This window comes from Primulina huaijiensis, chromosome 4, assembly GCF_012295235.1.
Source record: "Primulina huaijiensis isolate GDHJ02 chromosome 4, ASM1229523v2, whole genome shotgun sequence".
Classification (NCBI taxonomy): domain Eukaryota; kingdom Viridiplantae; phylum Streptophyta; class Magnoliopsida; order Lamiales; family Gesneriaceae; genus Primulina; species Primulina huaijiensis.
The window spans coordinates 22883244-22909678 of NC_133309.1; the positions used below are offsets into that span (position 1 = coordinate 22883244).

Consider the following 26435-nt stretch of genomic DNA (forward strand, 5'->3'; position numbering starts at 1 on the left):
TGAAAATAAGAAGAAATATGGTAAATAATTTGTTTAATATTTTAAATATGCTTAATTGTTTAAATTTTTATTTATTATTTATATTCTTAAAATTATTCTATAATAAAAATCTAAAATAAAAAATATAAAATAAGCAATTGGAGTAGCAGAATTAGAGTCGGTGGGGATAGCATATGCCTAAAATTTTATGTAACGATGAAATTGTACCAATACGGTTTAAACGAATTGAATTGGATTAAATTTTAATATAAAGAATAGGTTTTTCATAATTTTTATCTATGAGACAGATCAATCATGTTTATATTTACAATAAAAATTAATATATTTGACATAAAGTAATACTTTTTTCGTGAGTGACCTATATAGAATATCTGTTTCACAAAATTGACACGTAAGATCGTCTCACAGAATTTTTTGTGTAATATAAATTTAAGATTTCAATTCAATTTAGTTTAAGTATATTCGAGTTCGAATTTAATTGGATTATTTTTTATTTTTTGGTTCGAGTTGAACTCGAAATCTTAGAAGAATTATTGAATTATATTTATATAATATAATTACCAATTACGTGATTCATTTGAAGTTCTGATCTTACACTCCGCCATTCCCATTTTCTATCAGTGTTTCTCCTGAAATCGGAAACATCACAATTCACTCCTGTATATTACGCAGTACAATCATCTCCATTGATTTCGTTGATTTCCGGGAATCCAATCTTCAATCATCGATTCGTTTCAGTTTAAATTTGCTGGATTTTGTTTTGTTTTAATCCTTTTTGGGTAAAATCCTTTTTTTTTTCCGGTTGTTGCTGGATTTAAAGTTTGATGACATGATAAACGGAGATGGCGTTGAGGAGAAAGTATCCTCTGCGATCACCTCTCCGTTTGATACGCAGTTCGATCAAGAATTGGAAGGTGGAGATGAGTTGTCACACTATTCTTCTTGCGGGGAATCGGAGTTCGAGAAATACTGTAGTGCTAGCTCGGCAATGGGCACTCCTAGTTTTCGTAGTAGCTCGTACCAGGGATCTGATTTTGGGTCTTTGAAAAGCTTCAAACTTGAAAGTGAAAGTACTAGTCTCAAGAACTTTGGGGATAATAAGATATTATCGACCTTTAGCGGTTGTACAAGCTCAGATAAGGGAACTCAGTCATCTTCGGATTGGAAGGGTAATGGGATGTCAAATGGGAGGATTGAAGGTTTTGTTATGCGTGGTATTGATGTTTTGGGAAATTCTGATGTGGATGATAACTGGGGCAATGAAGGTGTAAATATGAATATACGCGTGCGAAATTGCGAGGAGGTTACAGAAGTTCCAGGCGAGGCTCGGGATGTTGAAAGAGTTAAAGGTTGTTATAGGGATACAAAGGAGGGGAATGACGAGGCAGGAGGTTTAGAAATTGTTGGAGGTAAGGGCAGGAAATTGTCAGATGAAGGTGAAGCTTTATCAAGCCACGATCATTCAGATGGGGACGATTCAATGTTTGGATGTGGTAGTGATGATGGTGGGGAGATTCACTCCTACTATGGGAATAACATGCTGTTTCATGTTGATGAAAGTGGGAAGAATGAAAATCAATTGGTTATGAATTCAAAAGTGGCATTTGGATCTAATGATTGGGATGATTTTATTCAAGAAAATGGGGGACATTTTGTCCCTTCTGTTGCTTGGAATGGATTTCGGGTATGTACTCAAGGTGCTATTGACTCTTTGAATTTGTTTGCTACTGATTCTGTTGAACTTCCACTGCCACAAGCTGAGTCTAGAAGTACCTCTGTAGCTTGTGATAAAGTTCCACCTGCATGTAAACCAGCAGAGATCAGTGTAAGTTCTTTATCCACAAACTCAATAAATCATGGGATTCTTGATGGACGGGTGGCAGATGTAAAAGAAGTCCTTATGTCAAGAAATCAAGTCAGTGATATGGATGAATTGACGGAGTATCTCAAAAGAAATTCTAATTGTGATGCATTTGAACCAAATATGGATGCATTAGCTAAAAAAGGCCTGGCAAAGGAGGAGTTGAAAATTCACCTAGTTAAATCCGAAATGAAACATCAATATAAAAACGCAGCTATTAGTTCAGATGTTTCAGTAAATGACAAGTTAGTGAAAACAAACATTGAGTTGAATCCCCCCTCCGAGCCTGAGTTCAATCTTCTTACGGTGAAAGATAAGGATAGAGGGTTCAGATTATTGGAAGATGGAAATTCATTTGCAAAATCATCATTTACTGACATGAATATGAGTGATATTGCTGAGAAGAAATCTTCCTTTTCATTTGGCAAAGCTGAAGATCATGTTGAGCCAGTTAAAGTAAATTGTTTTCCACTCTAATTTTGTGGTTAGAAAATATTATTTTTGTCTCCATTTTCTCTTATATTTTGGTAGAGATTGCTGGTATCAGTTGCATTGTTTGAAAATTATCCTAGTATTATGTTGCAGAAGCTTAATACCAATCATGTGATTATGCATAGCACACTTTTCTATTTTGGGGAAGCATTACATAAACTGGATCTAGTTATGGAAATATTGTTATCATGGAAATAGCAAAGGATCAAAGAAATTATTGAAGTTGACGAAGGCAGTTACTTGTAAGTAGTGACTTAATATTGTCAACAAATGTAGAGTTCATTAATTACATCTCAAAGGACAATAGGAAGTTGAGTGCGTGAAAGTGATGAAAGATATTATATTAGAACATACACGTAGTTTTAAAATAAAAATGTAAAAGATAGTTTCTAGTCACAAATTATTCTTTCTATCAAGTCATAATGCCATATCGTGATTTGTATTTGCAATCCCTGTTGCTTTGTTCATCTGGAATTGTATTGAGTGCTAGTTGACCAAAATTCAGTACATAAGATTTTTTTTTTGTATGCGTTTCTTTTCTTTAGGAGGAGTTTAATACTTGAAGTATGCATGTCCCATCTTCTGCCAATAGATTCTTGCACGTTTAGGAAGTTTGATTTACTTCTTGTGATGCTTAAACTTTCATGAAGCTGCTTATCTATCTGGATCATCGACATGAGTAGTTGAGTATGGATACTCAGTTGGTGCATTTCATGTTTCATCCATGAAAACAGATGAGTACCAATTAGTCAAATCATATAATTTACTCATTTTCCTAGGTAAGTGAAAACCTGTCTTTTTTATGGCTCGCGATATAATCTACAATGGTTATTGCTTGTTGTTTACAATCCTTTTAGATATTATTTGATCTTCCGAACTCATCTTACTAGTGGTCTTTGTTTTATTTTTATTCAAATTTTATTATTAGGTGTCATATATTACAAGCAGACGACATTCTTTTCTCCATCTTTAAACAAGTTTGTATTGAATGGCACTGGAACCGCATGGAGGAATTCTCCTGTTGTTGCTTTAAAAATGCATGCCCTTTTAGTATTTTTTATGATATATTTTCCTGGTGTTCTTTGTTATGTATTTTAACAGTGCGCCCTTTGATGTCTAGCAGATGAGAGATTTCGAGTTGAAAGATTTCTATGATGAGATTGTTAATGACATGGAAGATATACTGCTTGCCTCAGGTGATGCTCCGGTAGCTAGATACTCCCAAGGTTCTAGGATGTATGAAGCCCATTTTTCTCAGCCATCTAGAGATGGTGGCTGTAGTGCTTCTACATCTGGAACGGATTATGCTAATAATTGGATCCAGCAGCCTCTTAGAATTGATAATGTTGAGGTAGTGGGTGCAAGACAAATTGAAGGGGATGTTTCAATGAGCGAGCGACTAGTTGGAGTGAAAAAATACACTGTCTATAAAATAAGAGTGTGGACTGGGGAAGAATTTTGGGAGGTTGAACGCCGATACCGTGACTTTAGTACTCTTTATCAGCGATTGAAGAAGCAATTTGCAGTTCAGGGCTGGACTCTTCCTTCACCTTGGTTTCGTGTTGATAGGGAATCCAGAAAGCTTTTTGGTAATGTTTCTCCTGATGTTATTGCAGACAGAAGTGTTCTTATCCAAGATTGTTTACAATCTGTTGTAGCGTCCAAATTTACTTCTAGCTCTCTCAATACTCTACTTTGTTTCCTCTCTAAGTCAGAAGTGGTTCCCGATTCTCCTGCAAATAATACAAATATACCTTGGACACCATTTCCCAACAGAGTCACGCACATGGAGAACCTTACCACCTTGGGAAAGACCATTTCACTTAATGTTCAAATCCGTCCTTTTAAATCAATGAAACAAATGTTAGATGCACAGCATTATAGATGTTCAGGTTGCCACAGAAATTTTGATGATGGAAGAACAATGGTGCAGGAATATTTTCAAGTGCTGGGGTGGGGAAAGCCCCGTCTTTGTGAATACAGCAGCCAATTATTTTGCTCTTCTTGTCATAACAATGATACTGCTATCTTGCCAGCTAGAGTTCTGCATTATTGGGATTTTACTAGGTACCCGGTATCTCAGATGGCTAAATCTTATTTGGATTCAATTTATGACCAGGTAATCAAGTACTTGTATAGTACGAGAGTTTTTGGATATTGAATTCCTTTTTCATGAAGAACCTTATAAAAAATATAGAAGTACGAAAATATCTTATGTTTTGAATTTTCTCAGGTAAGTAGAGTCCTTGCTTAGCCCTTATCTAGCAATTCCTCTTCCCCTCAATCCTCCTCACTGTACTTTCTTACTGGACAACTGGTCCATATATACGTACCAGATTTGTGATATTAAAATTGTTCTCAAGATCTACTTACATTTGTCTACCTGCAAAGCTATGTTCTGGTCTAAGCCTTTGGGAGTTAGGAATTTTTATAAGCATAATTCGCAGCATACATCTAAAGTATTTCGTTAGATTGTTATTCTGATTGTGTCTTTTCTTGCAGCCAATGCTTTGTGTCAGTGCAGTTAATCCATTGCTATTTTCAAAAGTTCCAGCATTACAGCATGTTGCAAATATAAGAAACAGGATAGCAGCGATGCTGCCTCATGTTCGTTGCCCATTTCGCCGATCTATAGACAAAGGCCTTGGATCTCGGAGATATATTCTTGACAGCAATGATTTTTTCGCTCTAAGAGACCTAATTGATCTCTCCAAGGGGATTTTTTCAGGTAAGCTATTGCATCTGTATTTAATAATATAGGAAGGCATTCTTTACCTTTTTGTTTCTTAATTACTGCAAAAAAAAAATTTACTTGACATCTTGACTGCACATGCTTACGATCTTTCTACATTCTTTTTACCTTTTACAAATGTGTGTGGCTAACTCTAAAGAAATGAACCTCTATCCTATTTGAGAGTCTTATATTTTTATCTCTAATGATGCTCAATAAAAACACATGGAACCTCTATCCTTTCTTTGTATAGGGTATCCTTAAAATTTGGATGATTGTCTATCATAAACCCCGAAGCACATTTTTTGTATTTGTTTCTGTAAAGTAATTTTATATTATTTTGTTTGTTTTTATCTAAGAAATTCCTGCATTTGATTACAGTTCAATGGTTTCTTATTTCAGCTTTACCAGTCATGGTAGAAACGGTGTCTAGAAAAGTTCATGAACATATCGTGGAGCAGTGCCTTGTGTGCTATGATGTGGGTGTTCCCTGCAATGCTCGGCAAGCCTGTAACAATCCTATGTCTCTAATTTTCCCTTTCCAGGCAAGTATTTATTCAATTTTGGTGTATTTTAATATAATACCTATTTGTAGCCAAGTCCAAATGACTAATAATTTTTGCAAAAGCCTAGATCGTTATAAGTTTCTTGGATAATGATCTTATAGTATTCAGAAATACCTTTTCTGATTGATTCAACTGAATTTAACAGGAAGAAGAAATCGAAAAGTGTAGATCTTGTGAATCAGTTTTCCACAAGAATTGCTTCAAAACAATAGTAAGTTGTCCATGTGGTGCTCATTTTAAGCAGGAGGCTCTGAAGCTAAGTGCTGGAGAGGGAATCCATGTTGTGAAAAGCAACTTAAATTTACTAGGAGGAACAACTGAATCTGGTAATGGATTTATATCAGGCTTGTTTTCCAAATGGACTCCAAAAATATCTCAGAATCTTGGAAAAAATGAGCCTAAAGATGCTGACAACGTAATCTTGATGGGCTCGTTGACAAAATAGCTCCCTCTGAACATCCTTACCTACATATCTTTATGTTGCTTCTTGATCAAATGGTTGCAATTGCCATTGTTATTGTGCTGGAACTTTGTCAAGGTGAGTAAATTTTTGTCTCCCTTTTCTTGAATCTTCTACCCAAGTGTGTTCTTATTTCTTAGCAACATGGTTTCTGATTATTTATCATGTTTATTATAGCTTTAGATGGATGGTTATTCATGTTTGTTTTTGTCATTCTGGGTAATCAGTCCTTTCCATGAATGATTTTTGAATTGTGAAGAAATTTTTTTGGATAAAAGAATTGTACATGTATTTGTTTGTCTGATGAACTGATGTATATTTTGCACATGAAAAGGGAAGCGAAAGATTGGAGGGCGGAAAAAAGGTGGAAGTTCAAAACAATAATAACGACTTACACAAAAAAGCTATGTTTCAAGAACTTAAATAAACCAATTCCCAGTATTGATGTACTTTAGTTTGATAAAAGACTGAAGAAAAGGGACCAAATTCATTAGCAGAAAGACTTCAGCATTAAGATTAGGTGATGTCCTATTTTTGGCAGCTGTGTCCATACATCTGGATGTATGAAGCGTTTTGATGAGATGTTAGCGTAAAGATAATACCTTTATCGTTATCCAACGGTCCAATTTTAATTATTTCATAACTATTTTAATCTTTCTTTAATTCGAATCGAGGTTTATGATAATTAAACGATCGAATTCGATCTTACAAGTAACAGATGTTGAGTGTGCTACTACAGTTATCTTCTTCTTCTAAGTTAATAAGCTTCAAATCGCACGCTATCTGTCGAAACTAAACAAAAATTTACCCCTTCACACCATATTAACTCAATTTCACGTATCAAAATTCCAAAATCCATCATTCATTACAATCGAAATCGAATAAATTTAATATTTTAATATAACGATAGATCAAATTAGTTAACATAACAAAGATTATTGTATATATATGGATAACATAACCATTTATTCGTCGTGCTATGAACACGTATTCATATTTTTACGACTTTATCGAGTAACACAGGCATTTGCCGTAGAAGAAATGGAGGAACTTGGGTTTTTCTGTGCATCGTCCTAATTTCGGAATGGAACTAAAGCTAGTCATAAAGCAATGGCCTCTACATTTGAGTTCAGTGAAGAACCAATTGCAACTTTTCCCTGTATCAATTCCTAAGCCAAATGTAAACAAAAAAAGAAACTTTGAGTTAGTATCGTAGGAGAATCAACAATATCTGTTTACACGACACGGTTGTAATTTGACTGTTTTACTGTCTTTTTTTTCATGCAGAGTATTAACGTGGTATTAAGTACGATTAACATGATATCAAAACGTGGCTGATATATTATTGGATATTACTAATCGGGATGTCACCTCAGCATTCAGGTGAAAAATTAAATATATTTAATAAAAAAATCAGAAGTGGAATGTAAAAATATATCTAGTTGTATGCCTAGATATTATTTTTTGAAATGATTTATTACTATATTTTTTAAGCATACACATAATGTAATATTAGGCACAATCAAAACGAGATGCATTGAGTTCAACTCTACCTCAACAGAAGAGATTATAATTTCAAATTCCGATCAATATTTATTATTTTTCTAACAAAAAAAATGATGGAAAACGATATATAATTAGCGCATTTTAATTATTTATATTTACACCATAAAAATATACATTTTAAAAAAAAATTAATAGAAATGGGACGGTAGATATTTAAAAATATTTATACAAAACCTAATAAAATTGGATTATGATCCTTTATTTTGAACATAAAACTCCTATGAAACCGTCTCACGGTCTCACATATAGATATGACAATGAGGGCAGGGCGGGGGTGGATTTGTCATCTCCGTCCTCGAATTCTATCTCCGTCTCGATTACCGTTTTTTCGGGTTCAAGATTCCTCAAATCCTAACCCGCGGGAATCCATTTTCGCCCACATTTCCGTTCAAAAATATTAATGAGGCAGAAGTTATTAGTATATATTATTATTAATGATGATATTAATATTAATATCAATATTACTAGTAATAATATTATTAATATTTTCGAGGCGGATTTGGAGATAGAATATCCTCATACCCGTCTCGAACCCGAAAAATTGAGGATTTCCATCGGTTTACTTACGGGTCAATTTTGTGAGACAAATTTGCAACTCATCTCGACCTATTTCATGAAGAAGATTTACTTTTTTATTTAAAAAGTATTACTTTTCATTGCAGATATGATTGAGTCGATCTCACGAATATAGGTCCATGAGATCGTCTAACAAGAAATCTACTCTTGTTTGAAATTATATATCTACGATAACCATATAACTAATCATCTATTTTATCATTATATTGGGTAAAAATATGATTTACAAAAGAAACATTAATATTTGAACACAAATAAATTGGAACAAATATTTGCTAACTTTTGAATTTTGACTCACCTACATTTGGATCAGCCTTGGTAATTGGTTTTATGTCAAAAGCCGAGGCAGTACGGAGTAATGCTAAGATCAGAAGAAGAGGGAATATTAATTTGAGGAAACCCATTATTCTTATTAACGTAGATGCTTTATTTCTTTTTTATACACAAACATATTAAATAGAATATTCAAAAAATCCAATAAATGAACAATTAATGATCAATAAATAAAAAGTCTGGCCATTAAGGTATAATAACGCCATATTATAGAAATATATTATGTGTAACCCGGCAATTCAACTACAATAAATAAAAAGTCAATTAAGGATTTACTCGGTGTGCATCGAAACGTAACGACTACAAGTTTCATAGTCATTCAAAACAAAAAAGTCTTTCAGGTAGACCATATATAGGTCCCAACTACATTCTTGATCCTTCCTGGATACTTGGCACAGCCAACATATACACTTGAATCTTTATGCAGAACTATGATATTGCTCTTCGGCATAAGAATTTAGTAACACACTGGTACATACAATTGCGGCAACAAAATCTACTGAATCAACGTCTCTCAAATGGCTTCGGCATCATCTCCAAATGTTGATAAAGAAAAGGGGGCTATGGCCACGTTGAAAGAACGCGACCCTACTTTATCAATATGCTTCATCTCAAAATCACCCTCCTACAAGATTTTAAACGAATAAAGAGATGTTTCAGTAACATTTAGAGGAACTTAAGAGAAAAATATGCTAAAAGAGTTGTGTAGTTGTTTCTAAAGATTTAACAGTATGTGAATCAGAATCAGAATCAGAAACTTGTACATGAGGCAGTGGGGAATGAATAACAGATTATGCACTCATTAGTTGCTTTTCGGAGGGAGCGATAAAATATAAATCAATCTCACCATTCTGCCACTAGGTGTGCCCAATGGACATGCAGATGAATACTCAAAACCAGTATTCGGAAGAATAACCGGTTGTTCACCAATAACTCCTATACCACTAGTTAGAAAAGAAGGAATCAGTAAACAGAGAATATAAATTAGTCATAAACTAAAGACAGCAGTACGCAAGAAGCCAGTAGTATAAATTGTAAAACTATTGTTAAGAGATTATTGTACATCCATGATTAAGTGTTAGCCACACCAATAACTTACTGAACATTCTCGGTTTTCTCATTGGCGTCGGTGATGATCCAGTGCCTTCTAAGAAGTTGTACAGGCCGGTTTGAGTTGTTTGTGATTCTGATCCTATATGCAAAAAAATAAAGACCTCTCGAAGGTTGACTTCGGCCTTCAATGTACACACTTCTAACTTGAACCCTAATGCCCTGGAAAAAATAATTATAGTTGGCCTTTGATCGATGCGAACAGCCAAATAAATGAATAGCCGGCTCATTACTGATTAAAAAAGTTAACTATATTTGTAATTACCTGCATTGTTAATTAAAGTTTAAAAACAGGCCCATGAAAATTTTGTTTCAAGGTGCTAACAATCAAGGAGCAAAGATTGACATGAAGAGTATCTAAGATCTGCTAAAAAAAAGTTGTGAACTATATTTTGATAAAAATATTAACTGTAAAGGTTCAACCTAAAGTAAGTAGTTGGGCCAGAAGAAAGACAAAACCATCATGCCAAGTAGATTAACTGGGAGAATCACGACTTAAAAAAAACAGCCCACACATATATAGGATGTTTGGTATACCAAGGTTGTTGCATCACTAGTGCACTTCAAGAGACAATGAGGAGCGATTTCCTTGAGCTCATCATGGTACCTAGCTGCGTCCTGAAAATATGTGCAATACATAAAAAAAAAACAAAACAAAACAAAGGACACAAACAGCAGGTTGATTAAATAAGCATTATAAATTTTGATCAATGAGCAAATGTAAACTAATAGAAATTTGGACTACTCTTTTAATTTATGCATAATCTAATGAACTCAGAAAGCTTCAGATACCATTGAGGATTTCGATCTCATACAGCAATAAAAATTATTTATACAGGGCAATGTTTTACCATCAAAAGTTTTGGCCGCCCAACGCATTTCAGTTCATGGCCGAGAGGCTTCCTGCCATCTCCTATAAAGGACATAGATCGTATTTTAACCAAAAGATTTGTCGGAACCATTCCCTTGATAAAGGAGTAAGTAGGATTCAGGTTTTCAGATACTCATAGCAGAAGATAAATAAATCCCATCCACCCGATTAAGCGAGCATGATAAAACCGTTTTGTCTCTAAAACTGGTTACTATATATACATGAATTGGTGATTTTAACATGAAAAGGTTTGAAAATTGATATTCTTCTCACTTCTAGATATACTACATGTTTCTCATCCAATTGAACATAGTAAGTAGAGTAGGAAAAAACTAATAACCATCACACTTACACTAATGAAGTATCACTTGAACACGTATATATTCATCCCATTAGCAAAATACGATGTTCCCACCAACTTTCATAGTGAAATGTGTGGAAAATATTGTTTGATTCATCGTGATTACAAGAAAAATCATTAGGGAAAAAAGTAAAAAGGTGCGAAAAGGTATGCATACATCAAATCTCTCCTCAGCAATGGCCTCCCGCAACAATCTCTGAAGTCGTAAAACCGGCTCCTCTTCCTCAAATAGTTTCAGTGAATCACGAAGTCTAGCAGCTTCTTTGTAATCCTAAATTGATTTGTTAACAAATAAAATGGCACAGCATAAGACTCTTGAACAATTTCTCATTAAAATTATGCTACAACACTCTTTCTGCAGGACCATCCAACTCTATCAAATGACTTTGTTACTAGTGAAACAAATTAAGAGATTCATATTCATATGTAAATCAACAGACCGACCAAACCATCCAAGACATTAATGCATTACATACTGTCAGCAGAACCTCAAATATAATATACTCACATAATCTTACTTCACATGTCCCTTGTGGCAAAAAAATGTCACGGAACCACCCACAGACAAACCCAGAAAACTTATAACAGTGGGACTTTGCGCAGAAAGACAGGTGAAAATTACAAATAAAATTTTACAACTTTCAATTTTGAGATGACCACCATCACCTGCTCCGCTATTCTTCCCCTGAAAAGGCATGCCATTTTCTTGTCACTCGAGACAAACGACCACTAACTAATAAAGTCTTCTCGATAGAACAGTAAATGCCAACAAGATGGCATTCTTGCGTTATATAATATTAATTCAAAGTACAAACAGATAAGCAACCAATGTTTATCACCACTTCTGAGATATATACTAACTGGTATAATCTCACTTGACAAAACAGCACATCAACCCCCAAATTCATATCTATCTACACTTCACCCCAAACAAAATAGCATAATTCTTTCTTCCACACACCACACAAAATTACCCACAAAAAAAAAACATATTCACCTCAGATTTAGCAGCAACTTCCAATTGCTACTTCAACAGAGCATATGTTTCCGCCCGAGAAAAAGAGGATCCCTGACTCGAACCCGAACTTTGCGAAGTACTACTACAAGCAACAATTCTGTTCAACCGCAAAGTATGATCTTTAACGCCGCCACTGATTCGACTCCGCAACGACAGAGAATCGAAACCCAATATTACTTTCAGATTCAAAGAATGCATTTTCCAAAGATTTTAAAAACAAAACAAACAAAAAAATGATCTTTTTCTTAATGAAATTCAAAGGGATCGCAGCTCTATCTCATTCAGCTCTTCGAACTATGTGCAGTTCCTATTGTGTACATCTGGTGGCGATTTCACGCGCCGCTGATAACAGGAAAATTCGAGTATTCCGGCACTAGCTGATTTTTCAGTGGACTGGAGCCATTTGAGAGAGGAAGAGGTATAACTGGTCAGTGAAAGAGGAGGAGATTTTTACGGTTTATGGCTGAGAATTTTACACGTTTCAGCTTTTTCAGATTTTAAAAAAATATTTTTATTAATTATTAACAGCCGGTCGTGAACCGGATATCATGAAATCGAACCGAACCGAATCGAACTAAATGACACGTTGAAATAGGATTTTAGTCGATTATCAATTATTGATAATATATATTAGTAAATTATGTATACACGTTGTGTGTGTAAAATTATAATCATAATTTATATAATTTTTAAAAATTTATTAAATTCTTAATATTATGTTTAATTTAATAATAATAGACAGAAATTAATCAAGAGTCGTGGTGCAATTTGAAAGTGTATAATTTATAATAAGTTGAAATTACAATATTGAGAAAAATTGTTAGTGTGAGGAAAATTATAATAGTAATTTATATCATTTTTAAAATTTTATTAAATTATTAATATTATGTTTAATTTAATAATAATAGACAGCAATTAATCAGGAGTCATAGTGCGAAAGGGTACAATTGAAAATAAGTTGTAATTACAATATTGAGAAAAATTGTTAGTGTGAGGAAAATTTTGGAAACAAAAGATGATGTTCATTCTTTATAGAATATTATAGATTATGAATAAAAACATAAAATAAAACATGTTTTCATCGTAAAAGAATGAATATTTTTTTCACAAAAACTCTTGTAAGACGGTCTCACGGATCAATTTCGTGGGTCGAATCTCTTATTTAGATCATCCATGAAAAAATATTATTTTTTATGCTAAGATTATTACTTTTTATTGTGAATATCTGTAGGATTGACCCGTCTTACAGATAAAAATTCGTGAGATCGTCTCACGAGATACTTACTCCANAATTTCAGCATTTTAAAGCCTAATGATTTATGTGGCGATTTAGAAATTTAAAACATTTAGAATTTATCCATGTTTTGTTTTAAATTTTAATTTGANTTTTGAATTTTTAACTCTTTTATGAGAATTTCAAACAAAATTTTAAACATTTAAATTTGGTTATTTCACAACGAATATTNAATTATAGGGGTTAATATTTCAATTAGTATTTTAATTAACACTTAAATAGTTAATTAAGTACTAATTTACCCCTAATTACCTACACAACTCACACCACACACACACTACACGTTTTACACACACCCATTCACGTTTACACACACACAATTTCATTCCACCTTCACTTTCATTTTTTTTAAAAGAAAAACCTAGGGTTCTTCTACCTTTCAGCAGCCGCCCTTTCCTCTGAAATTCCAGCAAGGTTTTGTTGTGTTTTCTTCAAAGAAAATAGTGCCACGTTCGTCCCGGATCAAGCCTCGCTCCGTTTCCGCGTCGATATCGTCGTTTTGGTACTTTTAATTATCAAAAGGCACTTATATTCTGTTTCTTTCTGCGTCGATCATGTCATAGCATGCGTTGCGTTGTATTTTGTATGAAAATCATGTGAATGTTGTGTAGAAGTTTGAGCAATTAAGTTTAGATCATTTTTTAAACCATTTTTGGATCTAAAATCACGTTTTTGCTGTCTTTTTAAATACTGCGATTTTTCGGTCGTGATTTTGAGAAAACTTTTAACACAAAAATCGTAGAACTTTTTGATACTTTCGATGTGATATAAAATTCCAAAATTTGGGATAAAAATTGAGTGAGTTATGACGTTTTTCGTGAGACTGCTCAAACTGCGACTTTTATGCAAATTGTGTTGTTGAAGTTATTTGTTACAGGCTTCGTTGGAAATCGACGGGCGATCGTTGCTGCATTTAAGTAAGTCAAGATCGATGTTGGGATTATTGTTGATGTCTCTTTTCGTGTCGTTAAGCACAAGGTTGAACTAAGAGTCGTAGGAAGAAAAGTGGTGTCGAAACCTCGGGTTGTGTCGTTTGTTATTATTTGTCGGGTTAGGTGGAAATTGTAATATCTTGTATGGGTTGGAGTCATTACCTTAGTGTCCTAGGAGGGGTCTCGGGGTATCGATTCTCAGCCCTTATGGTTTAATAAGAAGAGGGAAACGTCATGTTAAGTTTTCGCGCAGACTTCGGTTTTTCCGAGACTACACGGACCAGAGCACGGGGTCCGTGCCTTTGTTACATTCGGAGTGTCAATTTCCAGTAGGTACACGGAGGTGTACACGGACCCAGACACGGGGTCCGTGTCTTTGCTTTCTTCGGAGCCTTTTTTTCCAGTATCTACCCGAACCCCTACATGGACCTAGGCACGGGTCCGTGCCTTCCCTTTTCTGCACGACTCATTTTACAGTATCTACACGGACCCGGAGCCGGACCTGGGCACGGGGTCCGTGTACTGCCTTTTTGATTTGGGTTGAATGCTTTGAGGTCCGAGGTCTTATNTTTAAAATTTTTGTATATTTTTTCGATATTTCGGTATTTCGGTATATATCGAAATTTTCAATTTGCAAACCATTACCGTACTGAAAATTCGGTATTGTTACTGTACCATACCGAAATCTTCGGTATACCGAAAATTCGGTAAATTCGACATTTTTTCGGTACGGTAATCACGGTATTCCGAAAATTCGGTTTTTTTCCCACCCCTAGTATTCCCTATGGCTGCTTCTTCCAAATCAGGTGAGTACAAATTCAAGATTGACCAAATTTAAATTGCTCTTACAAATATTTTTTCTAGATTGTGCTAATAATTTAATGTTGATTTGTACATATTACTTTAATCATATTTTTTGGTTGATAGAGTAAATGTGGATTGAAGTTGGGGATGTCAATTTTTCGTGCGAGTTCCGGACCCCGCGAGAAAAATCCGAAACGAGGACGAGGATTCTCGATTTTTTCGAGTTTGGGTTCGAGTATTTTTTAAAATCTTTGAAATAGTTCGGGTGGATATGAGGATACTATCTTCGTCTCCAAACGCGTCACAAAAATAATATAATTGTTTAATATTATTATTAATATTAATAATATAATATTATTATTTTTTGAAAATATTAATAATTATATTGATATTATATTATCATTAATAATAATAATAGATAATAATAAGTTCGGTTTCGGGAAATCCTCGAATCCAAATCCGTCCTATTAATATTTTTGAATCGCAAATGAGGGCGGTGATGAGGATTTGATCCCTTCAAGAATCCTAAACCCGAAAATGCAGAGATGGGGGCGTGGATGAAATTTGGAGATGAAGATGAGAATGGAAAACTCACCCCGACCTGCCCCATTGTCATCCCTAATCGAAATTTGATTTAATTAATTACTTGTTTGATGATTTGTAAAAAGTTTTAGAAAATGTTATGTAGATCCAAACTTATTTCTATTTCAATTACCATAATATCCCCCAATAGTATATCTTACTAAAATTTGATAACACATATTACAAAAATATATTTCGAAATATTTTCTAAGTATCATGTTTTCGGTAAACTAAAAAAAAATATTGCGACGATCAAAACCGTCGCTAAAGCAATCACTAATTTCGTTTGCGACGGTTTTAGTGACGGTTTTGACATCCGTCGTTAAACATTAGCGACAGTATCTTAGAAACAGTCGCTAATTTGTGATGGTTTTTTCAAAAACCGTCTCTAAAAATAAAAACTGTCGCTAAACGAACGGTTTTTTGTAGTGATAATTGCGAAAATTGAAAGATCTTATTATACAAAAATATATATTTCAACTCAAGTATCTTCTTTTAACGAAAACATTTGGACTTTTATTCTCAAACACTCAATATATTTTTTCTCGCCTACTTTTTTATAATCTTTAAAGGAATCACTTCAAAACAGAAGCTCTCCCAAGCATTCCTTAAAACAACTTATGGTTGCTTTTGGATTGATATATTTCAAATTTATGGATTTCAAATGTATTCAAATGTAAATTTGTTGTTTAAGAAATAAGACTATAAACTTCAAATTCAATTCTTATTTGTTTATTTACTATTTCATAATAACAATGATGAATTTCAAGTCAACTCGATAACAATGTCTTTTGAAATTCATTATATTTTGTATTAATAATGTGTAAATTAGTAAGGTCTGCATTTAAGATCACAAAAACTTCTGCGAGACGGTTTCACGGGTCAATTTTGTGAAATGAATATGCTATATGGGTCATCCAAGAAAAAATATTACTTTTTANATGAAATGTCAAATATTCTGATTTCACGCTACTGGTCATGAAGCATGCAAACAAATATTTTGTCAAACTTTATTTTTACATTTCTTGTCCACTGTTGAGACGTACAGTTTATTTAATCGTATTTTGAAGGTTCACAAGTTATTTAAGAAAATTTTAAATTCTTCCGCAAATTTTAAGTAGAAAAGTACGGTACGTTACAGTTGGTATCAGAGCGGTGTTCTTGTAAAGGGTTACGCCTACTGCCAGTCGCAAGAAGCTCACAAAGTCACACCTCGAGTCTGTAAGTTTTAAAGTTTTGCATTATGTATGTAGTAAGCATTGAATCATGATTTCAGCATGCCCATGTTTTTAATTCAAAGTACGTGCATCTTATGCTATTAGTATCATGTTCATGCATATCGGGTTTACGTGGTGGGTAAATTGTTGGAACAGTATGCCTCCCAGACGTGTGATTAACCGCGAAGCTAGAGAGGAGAACCGAGAGGCCCGAGATGAGGAGAGGGTCACTCCTCCTCGTCCACCTCCAGATTTGCAGGCGCAGATGCTTGCAGGTATGACACAGTTTTTCGCGCAGTTTGCGGGGAACCAAACTGCGGTTAATGTAAAGGCGAGGCCCCGAACAGAGGCTGTGTACGAAAGGTTTAGGAGGATGGATCCTAAGAAGTTCTCGGAGACTACTGACCCGATGATAGCTGAGGGATGGATTAAGTCCATCGAAGTAATCTTTGATTTCATGGAGCTGGCAGATGCAGACCGAATCAGGTGTGCCATATTCCTTCTAGCAGGGGATGCCAGACGGTAGTGGGAGAGTGCATCAGTGTCAGTGAATTTGCAAACACTGACTTGGGATGGTTTTAAGGAGGTTTTCTACTCCAAGTACTTCACTGAGAAAGTACGTTCCCGATTGACTAGGGAGTTCATGGCGCTGCGACAGGGAGACAACAACGTGGCAGACTTCGTCCGGAAGTTTGAGAGGGGGTGTTACTTTGTGCCCCTGATAGCTAATGATGCCCGGGAGAAGTTGAGGCATTTTATGGATGGATTGCGGCTGGTCTTGCGCCGTGACGTTCGAGTCNTGGACATAATTGATCTGTCTCACGAATAAAGATCCGTGAGACCGTCTTATGAAAGACCTACTCATTTAAGATTTGACATGTTGTTTCATTTTGAACAATAAAATTAATCGAAATTCATAGATTTCAAATCCTTTTTCTCAAATACACGCGATAATATAAAAGAGTTTATAAGTTTTTTAAAATTGATTTAGCCAAAAACTCAAATTTAAGTTGTAACGGACCCTCAAGAACCGAAAACAATTGCAATTTTCGAGAGTAATTATTATTCAAATAAAAATATAATTAAATAAATGGTGTTTAAAATACCCGACATATAACCGGGTCGTGCATTTCCAATTCGGATCCTTTCCTCCTACTCTACGAGACTACGACGGAGCCCCCAAAGCGACCCCAACCACCATATATACTTACACGTATACTTACCTCCACTCCCCCACCTAATTCTCCGCCTCGATCTGCAAAGATGCAAAGCGCGGCCGTTGCATTCTCCTCCCATTCTCTTTCTCTCTCCGCCAATCCTGGTAAGCTCGCCGCCGCCCGCAGGTTCAGTGCTCGCTCTTTTTTGCGGCACTCGGAATGGCCACATTTCGGGAATGTCACCTCAACGGTCTTTTCCTCTTCATCGTCCACGCCGATTTCCTGCTCGATGAGGCGAAGCGGCTGGATTTCCAGCTCGAATCCGGCGCCGAAGTCCGATTTGGTTCCACTTCGGGCCACCGCGGAGGGCGCGGACGCTGCTGAGGTGCCTCAGTCGAAGAGTGTATCCGATACTTTGGTGCTCGGAACGCTGTTCGGGCTTTGGTACCTGTTTAATATATACTTCAATATCTACAACAAGCAGGTGGCTATTTCCTTCTATTTTTTGTGCTCTTTCTTGCATCGGATTGCGATATATTGCCATTTGTTGTTATGTCAGATGTGAAGTCGTGTTGCTTTGGCATTTGCTTTGTTGATTATTTTATTGTTGTTGTATGTTGAGATTCTGTCCAGTAATTATGATTCCTGGAAGCAAATTGATAAGCCACTAGGCCAGACACGAATATGCTTGTATCGTGCATAATCGCTATGCTGGATCCGTGATCTGTTTGACGAAATGAAAATTAAAGCATAATATGTAAAAGCTGTTTTTCCATTGCAATTCCTTTCATGCAAAATAATGTCCAAAAAATGAATGCTGTATAAAGTGATTATACTGGTTTCTTAAATGGAATTCACGAATCAATATGGCCTGTGACTCAAATGAAAAGGAAATGGAACCTGTAAGTTGTGCAGACTTACGGAAATGAAATATGAAAAAGTAAATCAATATCTTACTTTCGACTGTAAGTCGATGCCGCTTTAAAGTTTGCTTTTGATACTTTACTAAAGAAACATTGGTGATTTGCAACTCCATTTATATGGATCCAATTGATGATTTTTATTGGTTGTGTGGAATTTAAGTTTTATCAAATTCATACCTCATTTCTTGACAATTTCATATTTAAATTGTCAATTTAATGTGAACAAAAAAATTAATTTTTAAAAATGATAACGATGCTGAAAGGTGTGTTGCATAAAGACCATTTAGTATTGAACTTTGATGATGTTGTTGGTATGTTATAGGTTCTCAAAGTTTATCCATATCCAGTAACAGTCTCTCTAGTTCAATTTGCTGTCGGGGCTGTTATTGTTTTTTTGACGTGGACCTTGAATATCTACAAGCGGCCTGCAATCAGTGGTTCCCAGGTACTTGGTGACATTCAGGAACTTTTTTTCAATTTTTTTTCATGAAGTTTAGTAATAGTGATCATTAGTTTAATACTGTATCCACCACTGTCAGCTTGCTGCAATTCTTCCATTGGCAGTCGTTCACACTTTAGGAAATCTCTTCACCAATATGAGTCTAGGAAAAGTAGCTGTTTCATTCACTCACACAATTAAAGCAATGGAGCCATTCTTTTCCGTTGTCCTTTCTGCGATGTTCTTGGGAGAGGTATGTGATTTACTTGCTTTTAAAATATTTTGTTTTGGTTAACTTGTACTGTATCTCTACATGGAGCTTCCAAAACTGACATGAAAAACAATTATTTGCTGAAACAAGCTCACTCATCCAGTTTTACACGAATTGGTATGATTGATCGTATACACCTTTACAACTAATACTCAATGCTCGTGTCTAGAAGAACTATCCTTTTCCATAGATTGTTCAATAGCTTCTAGACTTGAGAGATGCCCTAGACCCTAGTATCTTATTATGATAGAAAAACACATGTTCCAAATTTTGCTTCACGTAACCTTCAAGTTCTGCTTGGTTTATCTAGTTTGGAAAAATAAATATTTCCAAATTTTGCTTCTTGTAATATGATTTTTTCACTTCTGTTCTTTGGCAGTTTCCCACAATATGGGTTGTTTTCTCTCTTTTACCAATTGTTGGTGGAGTTGGTTTGGCATCAATGACTGAGGCCTCTTTTAATTGGTATAGAACTATGATATGATGTCAATTAATTTCTGTAATCACTTTGTATGGTATCGAATTTTTATTTTTAAAATTTACTTATGGAATTTTCACTACTATTGTTTTTGAAGGGCTGGTTTTTGGAGTGCAATGGCCTCAAATTTGACGAATCAGTCTCGCAATGTCCTTAGCAAGAAGTTTATGGTCAAGAAAGAGGTATAGTACAAACTCTTTTTTATTTTGTGAGTCCAGGAGAATGCAGTGTTGTCAATATCGCAGGTAGTCCAATTGAGTTTGATAAAGTCTTCACTGGTTTCAATCATTTTCTTGAACACGGGTCATAACAAAATCACTTGTTTCAAAATAAATGAGGAAAGCTGGAGAAATTCTCATTCTTATCGAGTATGTGGAAATGATGTTTTAGCTTTAATTTCTCTCGATGCAGGAGTCCTTGGACAACATTACTTTATTTGCAGTTATCACTATTATGTCCTTTATCCTTATGATACCAACTGCTATTTTCATGGAAGGAATCAAGTTTACTCCTTCATATCTACATGCTGCTGTAAGTAATTTTAATAGGAAATTTTAAATTTATTTTTAATTTGTTTGATTCTGGCATTTCCTGAAGTTTTTCCTTCCGTTGATCTTTTTTCCTATAGCTTGAATATTGGAGTCTTTTTAATTTTTTTCCTTCATTTGGTCTGTTGCCAGGGGTTGAATGTCAAACAAATTTGCATTAGATTCCTTCTGGCTGCTCTATCCTTCCATGCATATCAGCAGGTAGGCGCTGAAATTTTTTCTTATAATGTGTATACAAGATAGTTTACCTGTGGCCGTTTTTAACGATATTAAGCCCTCACCAAATTTGATGGACACAATCTCATGTGGTGTTGTACTCTGCCCAAGTGCAATCCAACATTTATATTTAATAGTTTTGGCAGAACTACTGAAGGAAATCTAGGCAATAAAATTTTCAATTGAAGCAACTTTAGCATGATCTGCTAAGAAATACACGCGGAAATTTGTTTTCATCATTTGCAGAGGTTTATTTTTTGTATTTGCTTCCTGCGTGATTGCTTAATGATTTGCTTATCCAATGATTTTTCTCTTGTTGCTTGTGGAGATACTATGGGTCACTAAGGTTTCATTTGATAGACCGACTACAATAAAATCAGATATAATTCATTTCGAGTCCATTTTTTTGGTGCGCTGCAGTCCGTGAGGAAGAACCTATATTATGCAAACAGATGGAACAAAGAAAATGCAGTGGCGTTTGGTTGAGCTTTCAGTGTAACTTAACGAAAGAGTTTCGAGAAAAATTTCTGAAAAACAACTTTGAGATAATGTTTGGATATAAAATTCTGAAATATAATGTAATACGACGAAGAAAAAAGAGATGCAATGTAATGATCATAATAAGGAGGTAAAATAATAAAATTATTTGTTAAAAGGTCTAAGGAAAATAAAAAGAATGGTTGTTTAGATATTATGTTTTGTGTAGTTGATTTGAAATATGAAATGATATGTAGTAAAAAATTTGAAAGAGAAAAGGATGCATGGCGATAAATCCAAAAAGCTCCGGCCCAAGCAAACAGAATCTGTAGAGTAGACTTCAGAAAATGATCTGATTCTGCGTTTTGTTTTGTTTTGTTTTGTTTTGTTTATGAATCTCGATATTTCTGGTATATCTAATTGATAGTGTCATTTGTACCGGATTTCTAGATAACCAGTCAGGAGATGTATGTTTACTGCAATCTTTTTGCAGGTTTCTTATATGATATTACAACGTGTATCTCCTGTCACTCATTCTGTTGGCAACTGCGTCAAGCGTGTCGTGGTGATTGTGTCCTCTGTTATCTTCTTTCGCACAGCAGTTTCACCTGTCAATACCTTTGGTACAACCTATAAATCTTCTATTGAAATGATTGGTTCTGAATTATATATAATAACAGAAATGGTTGACTGTCACTCCGTTTTCTCTTGGCATGCAGGTACTGGAATAGCCCTTGCTGGAGTATTCCTATACTCGAGAGTGAAGCGCATCAAACCAAAGCCCAAGGAGGCCTGAAGGTCTTGTTTGTTCAAACTACACTTGTTGGCAATTTTGTGATAGGTTCGAACTTCGAATCGTGACGGAAAATTTTTTTAGCTGGAATTCTTTTACTGGGTTTCTTAAGCTCTTCTATCTTCGGTCTTTCCTTCCATGTATTGGCTTGATTTTACAGGATAACTTAGTTCTTTAACCGATATCTGTAGCACTGCATGCAAGTTTTAAATGTGGCTTTGGTATTGTATTGTTGCCCTGAATATTATTTTTCCTCATCTATATCCAACAGTTTGATTTAGCGTATTTGGTAAAATAATATATACTTAATTATTTTAATGATGTGTGAGATAAATATAAAAAATTTTCAAATAAAATGTATTACGTTAAATTGGAGAATTGAAAGTAATAAATACGGTGGAAGATATAAAAATCACACGAAAATATATTTTTAGGAAATGTTCGTGTTAGTATTATCGGGGGAAAAATATTTTGGAAAAGTATTAAATATTTTCTATATTATTTTTTTTTTTTTATTTTATTTTAAAAAGGTATGTTTTAAATTATGAGACATCTTTTTATTTATTTTTTATATCCTAATCTAGGAGGTGAGGAAGATTCGAATTTGAGTCAATACATGAGGAATTTTGATGAGACCATTGGACCAAGCTCTCGGTCTCATTATGAGGCATCTTTCACCTAGGCACAATAGGATTAAATAAAATAATTTTATGAGATGAACATCCAATTCAATATATGAAAATATATTAATTTTTATGTTACAAATATTATTTTTAATCCTACATATAGATCAAACTCATGCGTAAACATCCGAAACTTATAAAAATAATTAGTGAATATGATATAACATTTTTATTATTTTAATAATTTTATGTACAAAATTTAAAAATTTCATAAGTGAAGTATATCAATTTCGAAGTTTTCTACCTGACTAGTTTACTCGACTTCTCGATCTGGCGATTATGAATACATGAAAATCTAGGTAAATCCTCCATATATTACAAACACAAAGAATTCTGACAAAAAGAACTTAATAACCTCGAGTTGAAATTACAAAAACAATCACGGAAAACATCGGAACACTAAATCGAAATATCGTTAGAAAATATCACAATAACATAAACGGTTGACCTTGAAACTCCATATCACTAGCAGTTGGCCTCGAAATCTTTAAAATACGGACAGGACAGTAGCCAAATTAAGGAACTCTCGGTTTGTTATCCCAGATTTCTCTGGCCTCTACAAGTTCTGGGCAATATCGTTGTGCCAACACATCAACACGTTCCAAAAATGGCTTGGTACCATAGTTACCGATGTGCATAACCATTTGGTTCCAACGCTTCTGACACAAGTCTCCAGATCTGTGATCAAGAAGAGTATCCCAGTCCACATCTTCCATGCAGCCTGCATCCATGAGATAAAGCTTTTTCAGCATGCGATAGTCGTCAGAGTCAGCCCACAAGCCTTCAGCCACCATAGGTGATGTCAACTGATTATACCACTTTATGCAGCAATTTGCTTGAGCTCGAGTGGATAATTTATCGCTAATTGCTGTCCAAGAGATGTTATCCCGCAGCATCCCATGTTTCGATCTTTTCTCTTCAGAGAGTTTCTGTTGCAGATCGATATTCACCAGATCAAAAAGGTTCTGATACTCTTTCTGTGTCCACTGTCCTTTATTCATGTTTTGCAGTTTTATTCTACGCCAAGTATCCTTTACATGCCATCTATGTTTGCCAAGTTCATCAGCCAATGCCTTCCACTCGTTACCATTAAGCTCCTGGTACTTCAGAATCATATCATACTCTTCTTGAGTCCATTTTCGGCTCGCGGACCTTCGAAATAAGAGTTGAGCACGATAATAGACAGCACTATATGGCCTATAGGGTATGGCAGCTCCTATCTCTTTCCAACAACCTCTCAACTCAGGGTGCTTTCTACAATTCAAAACCATGTCCAAACCATCTTTACCCAAATCACGATCCTCTATGAAACGATAAACAGCCGCTTTGACAATCTCGTTTTCCTCTGGAGTGAACCGTTTACCTCGCAGTAGGTTCTCTTCATCATATATCTCCTTCGTATTGGAATCATCAGAAAGAGGGAAAACCTCAACCTGACCAGAAAAACTCACCTTCTTATTACTTTTGGAAGGCGTAGGATCATCTAAATTATTACCCACTAGTTTGGCCTTTTTATTCTTACCTTTATTTGCCTCTTCTACTTCATTACCATACGTCTTGTCCTTTTTCTTCCTTCTCTTATGTTTCTTCACATCTTCACCCTCGTTATGCTCATCCTCTGNGCAAGAGGCCCTATCAGGCACCACCGCATCAGCAGCAGCAGCATCAAAGGCCCCAGTTCAAGAAACCTTACCAGGGGCAGCAGGAGAATAAGCCTTATCAAGGACCACCGCAAGGCAAGGGGCCTGTTCCACAGGAAAAAGCTCCGCAGAGGCCCGGTAATTTCCCAGTGTGTCAGAAGTGCAATCGCCAACATCCGGGGCAGTGTCTGTGGGGATCAGGGAAATGCTTTAAATGTGGAGCCAGTGACCACATGTTGAAGGAGTGCCAACAATGGAAGCAGCCAACCCAGGGCAGGGTGTTCGCCATGCATGCTCAGGAGGCGAACCCAGACACTACACTGTTGACGAGTAATTTATTTAATTCAGTACAGTATTAGATTTTTTTTACCTTGCATGCTCGTTTTGTTTTGGGATTATTAAGTTGCTTGTAGAACCCGTAACTTAGACTACGTATAAGCCATGCATAATTCTAGTATTTTAAATGATTTTATTTCATGAGTATTTAAATGATTTTTCCTTAAGTTAATTATTTCATGCAGCAGTTTGTTTTTTTTATCATTTCAGTTATTTCAATGAGGCCGGACTGGAGTTGGAGCTTAGAGATAAAATTTAAGATTCAGAAAATATTTCCGGAATTTATTTTAGCTAGCAAGTAAGTTATTTTAAGTTAAAAGGGGAGTTTTAGGAATTATTTAAGTTACTTGAGGTGAGTAGAAAATAAATTCATTTAAGTTCAGTTCACTAAATTATTTAAAGGATAGGTAAGGCTTTTAAGGGTTATAAATTTAGTAAATAATCAACATTTCCCCTCCATATATTAGTGAATTTTCGGCCCTTAGTATCTAGACTAGTCATTGCCAACTCATCACCCTTTTGACCCATTCTTTGTTGAGTTAGCATACTAATCTTTTTAATTCTTTATCCACCTTAATTAATTAATCATTAACCAATATCCTAACCTAGTCTAGCATGAAGAATCGGTCACCCCATCCATTTCTCTCCCCGACAAATATTTGTTAGCAACCAAAATTCAAATTTCAAAAAAATAAAATGGAGACTTGGTCTTGCTTTTTCCACCTATATTGCACTCATTTTCCCTCACTCTCCTAACCATCACTTCCCCTCCCCCATGACCGAAATTCAGAGGCATTTCAGAGTGTAAAAACTGTGAGCATCCTAGCAAGTATTAGGAGAGAAAATCGAGAAGCAAGCAAGAAAAGAAAACGCTCCACCTCCTCCGCGCCGGATCGTCTCGTTCTTTCGTTTTTCTTTCAAACAAAACCGGGCATGCATATATTCTTCCTTGACTCTTCAATCAAGTCATACTATCATTATTTTTATAATTTATGATCATCATTTCATGCATGAACCGAAATACATCAAGAAATTTCAGAAAATGCTACATGCAGAATTTTTCGGTTTTCTCTTGTGCTTCACGGGTTGCTTTGTTTTGTGGGTTTCAGGTATTGGTTCGACTCCAGGCTCCCAATGCGACATCTAGACCTGTAATAGGATGTATTAGGATCACTTTGGTCCATTCATTCAAGCCCCACACCCACTGGAAACAAGAAATGACAGCAGCTTCCCATTCTTGCCATATTGAGTTTCGATTTTCTCATGTTGCTGTCAAAGGGAAATGAATCTGATCTCGGCTGCCCTAAGGGCTTATAGCCATGGTTGGATCACTTCCCTAGCATGTCTAAGACGTGATTAAGTCGCCCTTTTGGTGGCTCGGTCCATGGTTACTCGGTTTTCAACTAAAACATCAAGAACAGCCCTTACCCCATTTCGGCCCTTCATTTTTACAGCATGTGTCATTTTGGTTTGGTGGATGGTGTGGATCTTGGTTGGCCTATGGCCCTTAGCCACGGTTCATACCATGCCCCTAGATGTCTAGATCGTGCCATGGTCAATCAAATGGCCACTGGAACGACACGAGACAGCAATCAAAGCCAAACACCTCATGCGCATGCAAAGGTGCTCTCGGGTGAACTTTTCTGATGTTGCTGGAATGTTGCGAATTGTGGCTGGCCTAGGGCCCTTAGCCATGGTTC

General features: G+C 35.4%; 3 protein-coding genes and 1 pseudogene across 6 annotated transcripts; 2 read left to right on the plus strand and 2 right to left on the minus strand.

Moving 5' to 3' along the window:
- The first annotated feature begins 570 nt into the window (after window positions 1-570).
- Window positions 571-7268, plus strand: LOC140975486 (uncharacterized). Of its 4 annotated transcripts, none has more exons than XR_012174976.1 (6): window positions 571-2317; window positions 3474-4472; window positions 4856-5081; window positions 5487-5633; window positions 5800-6188; window positions 7134-7268. XR_012174976.1 is itself a non-coding variant. In XM_073439218.1 (5 exons), exons 1-5 carry the CDS (start codon window positions 830-832, stop codon window positions 6093-6095), a joined length of 3156 nt encoding a protein of 1051 aa, XP_073295319.1. In that variant the 5' UTR covers window positions 571-829; the 3' UTR covers window positions 6096-6464. The 4 variants fall into 4 exon arrangements, 2 of the variants coding, with proteins under 2 accessions (XP_073295319.1, XP_073295320.1); XR_012174977.1 differs by lacking the exon at window positions 7134-7268 and adding an exon at window positions 6445-6465; XM_073439218.1 differs by lacking the exon at window positions 7134-7268 and having other exon boundaries at window positions 5800-6464.
- A 1555-nt stretch (window positions 7269-8823) lies between these two features.
- On the minus strand, window positions 8824-12385 carry LOC140975487 (uncharacterized; annotated as a pseudogene).
- A 5542-nt stretch (window positions 12386-17927) lies between these two features.
- LOC140975488 (triose phosphate/phosphate translocator, non-green plastid, chloroplastic-like) lies at window positions 17928-22302 on the plus strand. Its single transcript, XM_073439220.1, has 9 exons — window positions 17928-18415; window positions 19177-19299; window positions 19394-19546; window positions 19944-20029; window positions 20140-20224; window positions 20454-20573; window positions 20723-20791; window positions 21777-21906; window positions 22003-22302. Exons 1-9 carry the CDS (start codon window positions 18038-18040, stop codon window positions 22077-22079), a joined length of 1221 nt encoding a protein of 406 aa, XP_073295321.1. The 5' UTR covers window positions 17928-18037; the 3' UTR covers window positions 22080-22302.
- Window positions 22303-23055: 753 nt separating this feature from the next.
- Window positions 23056-24575, minus strand: LOC140974997 (uncharacterized). The gene is made up of 2 exons (XM_073438491.1): window positions 24490-24575; window positions 23056-24391 (listed from the first exon to the last, which is right to left on the minus strand). Exons 1-2 carry the CDS (start codon window positions 24573-24575, stop codon window positions 23275-23277), a joined length of 1203 nt encoding a protein of 400 aa, XP_073294592.1. The 3' UTR covers window positions 23056-23274.
- Between the last annotated feature and the right edge of the window lie 1860 nt (window positions 24576-26435).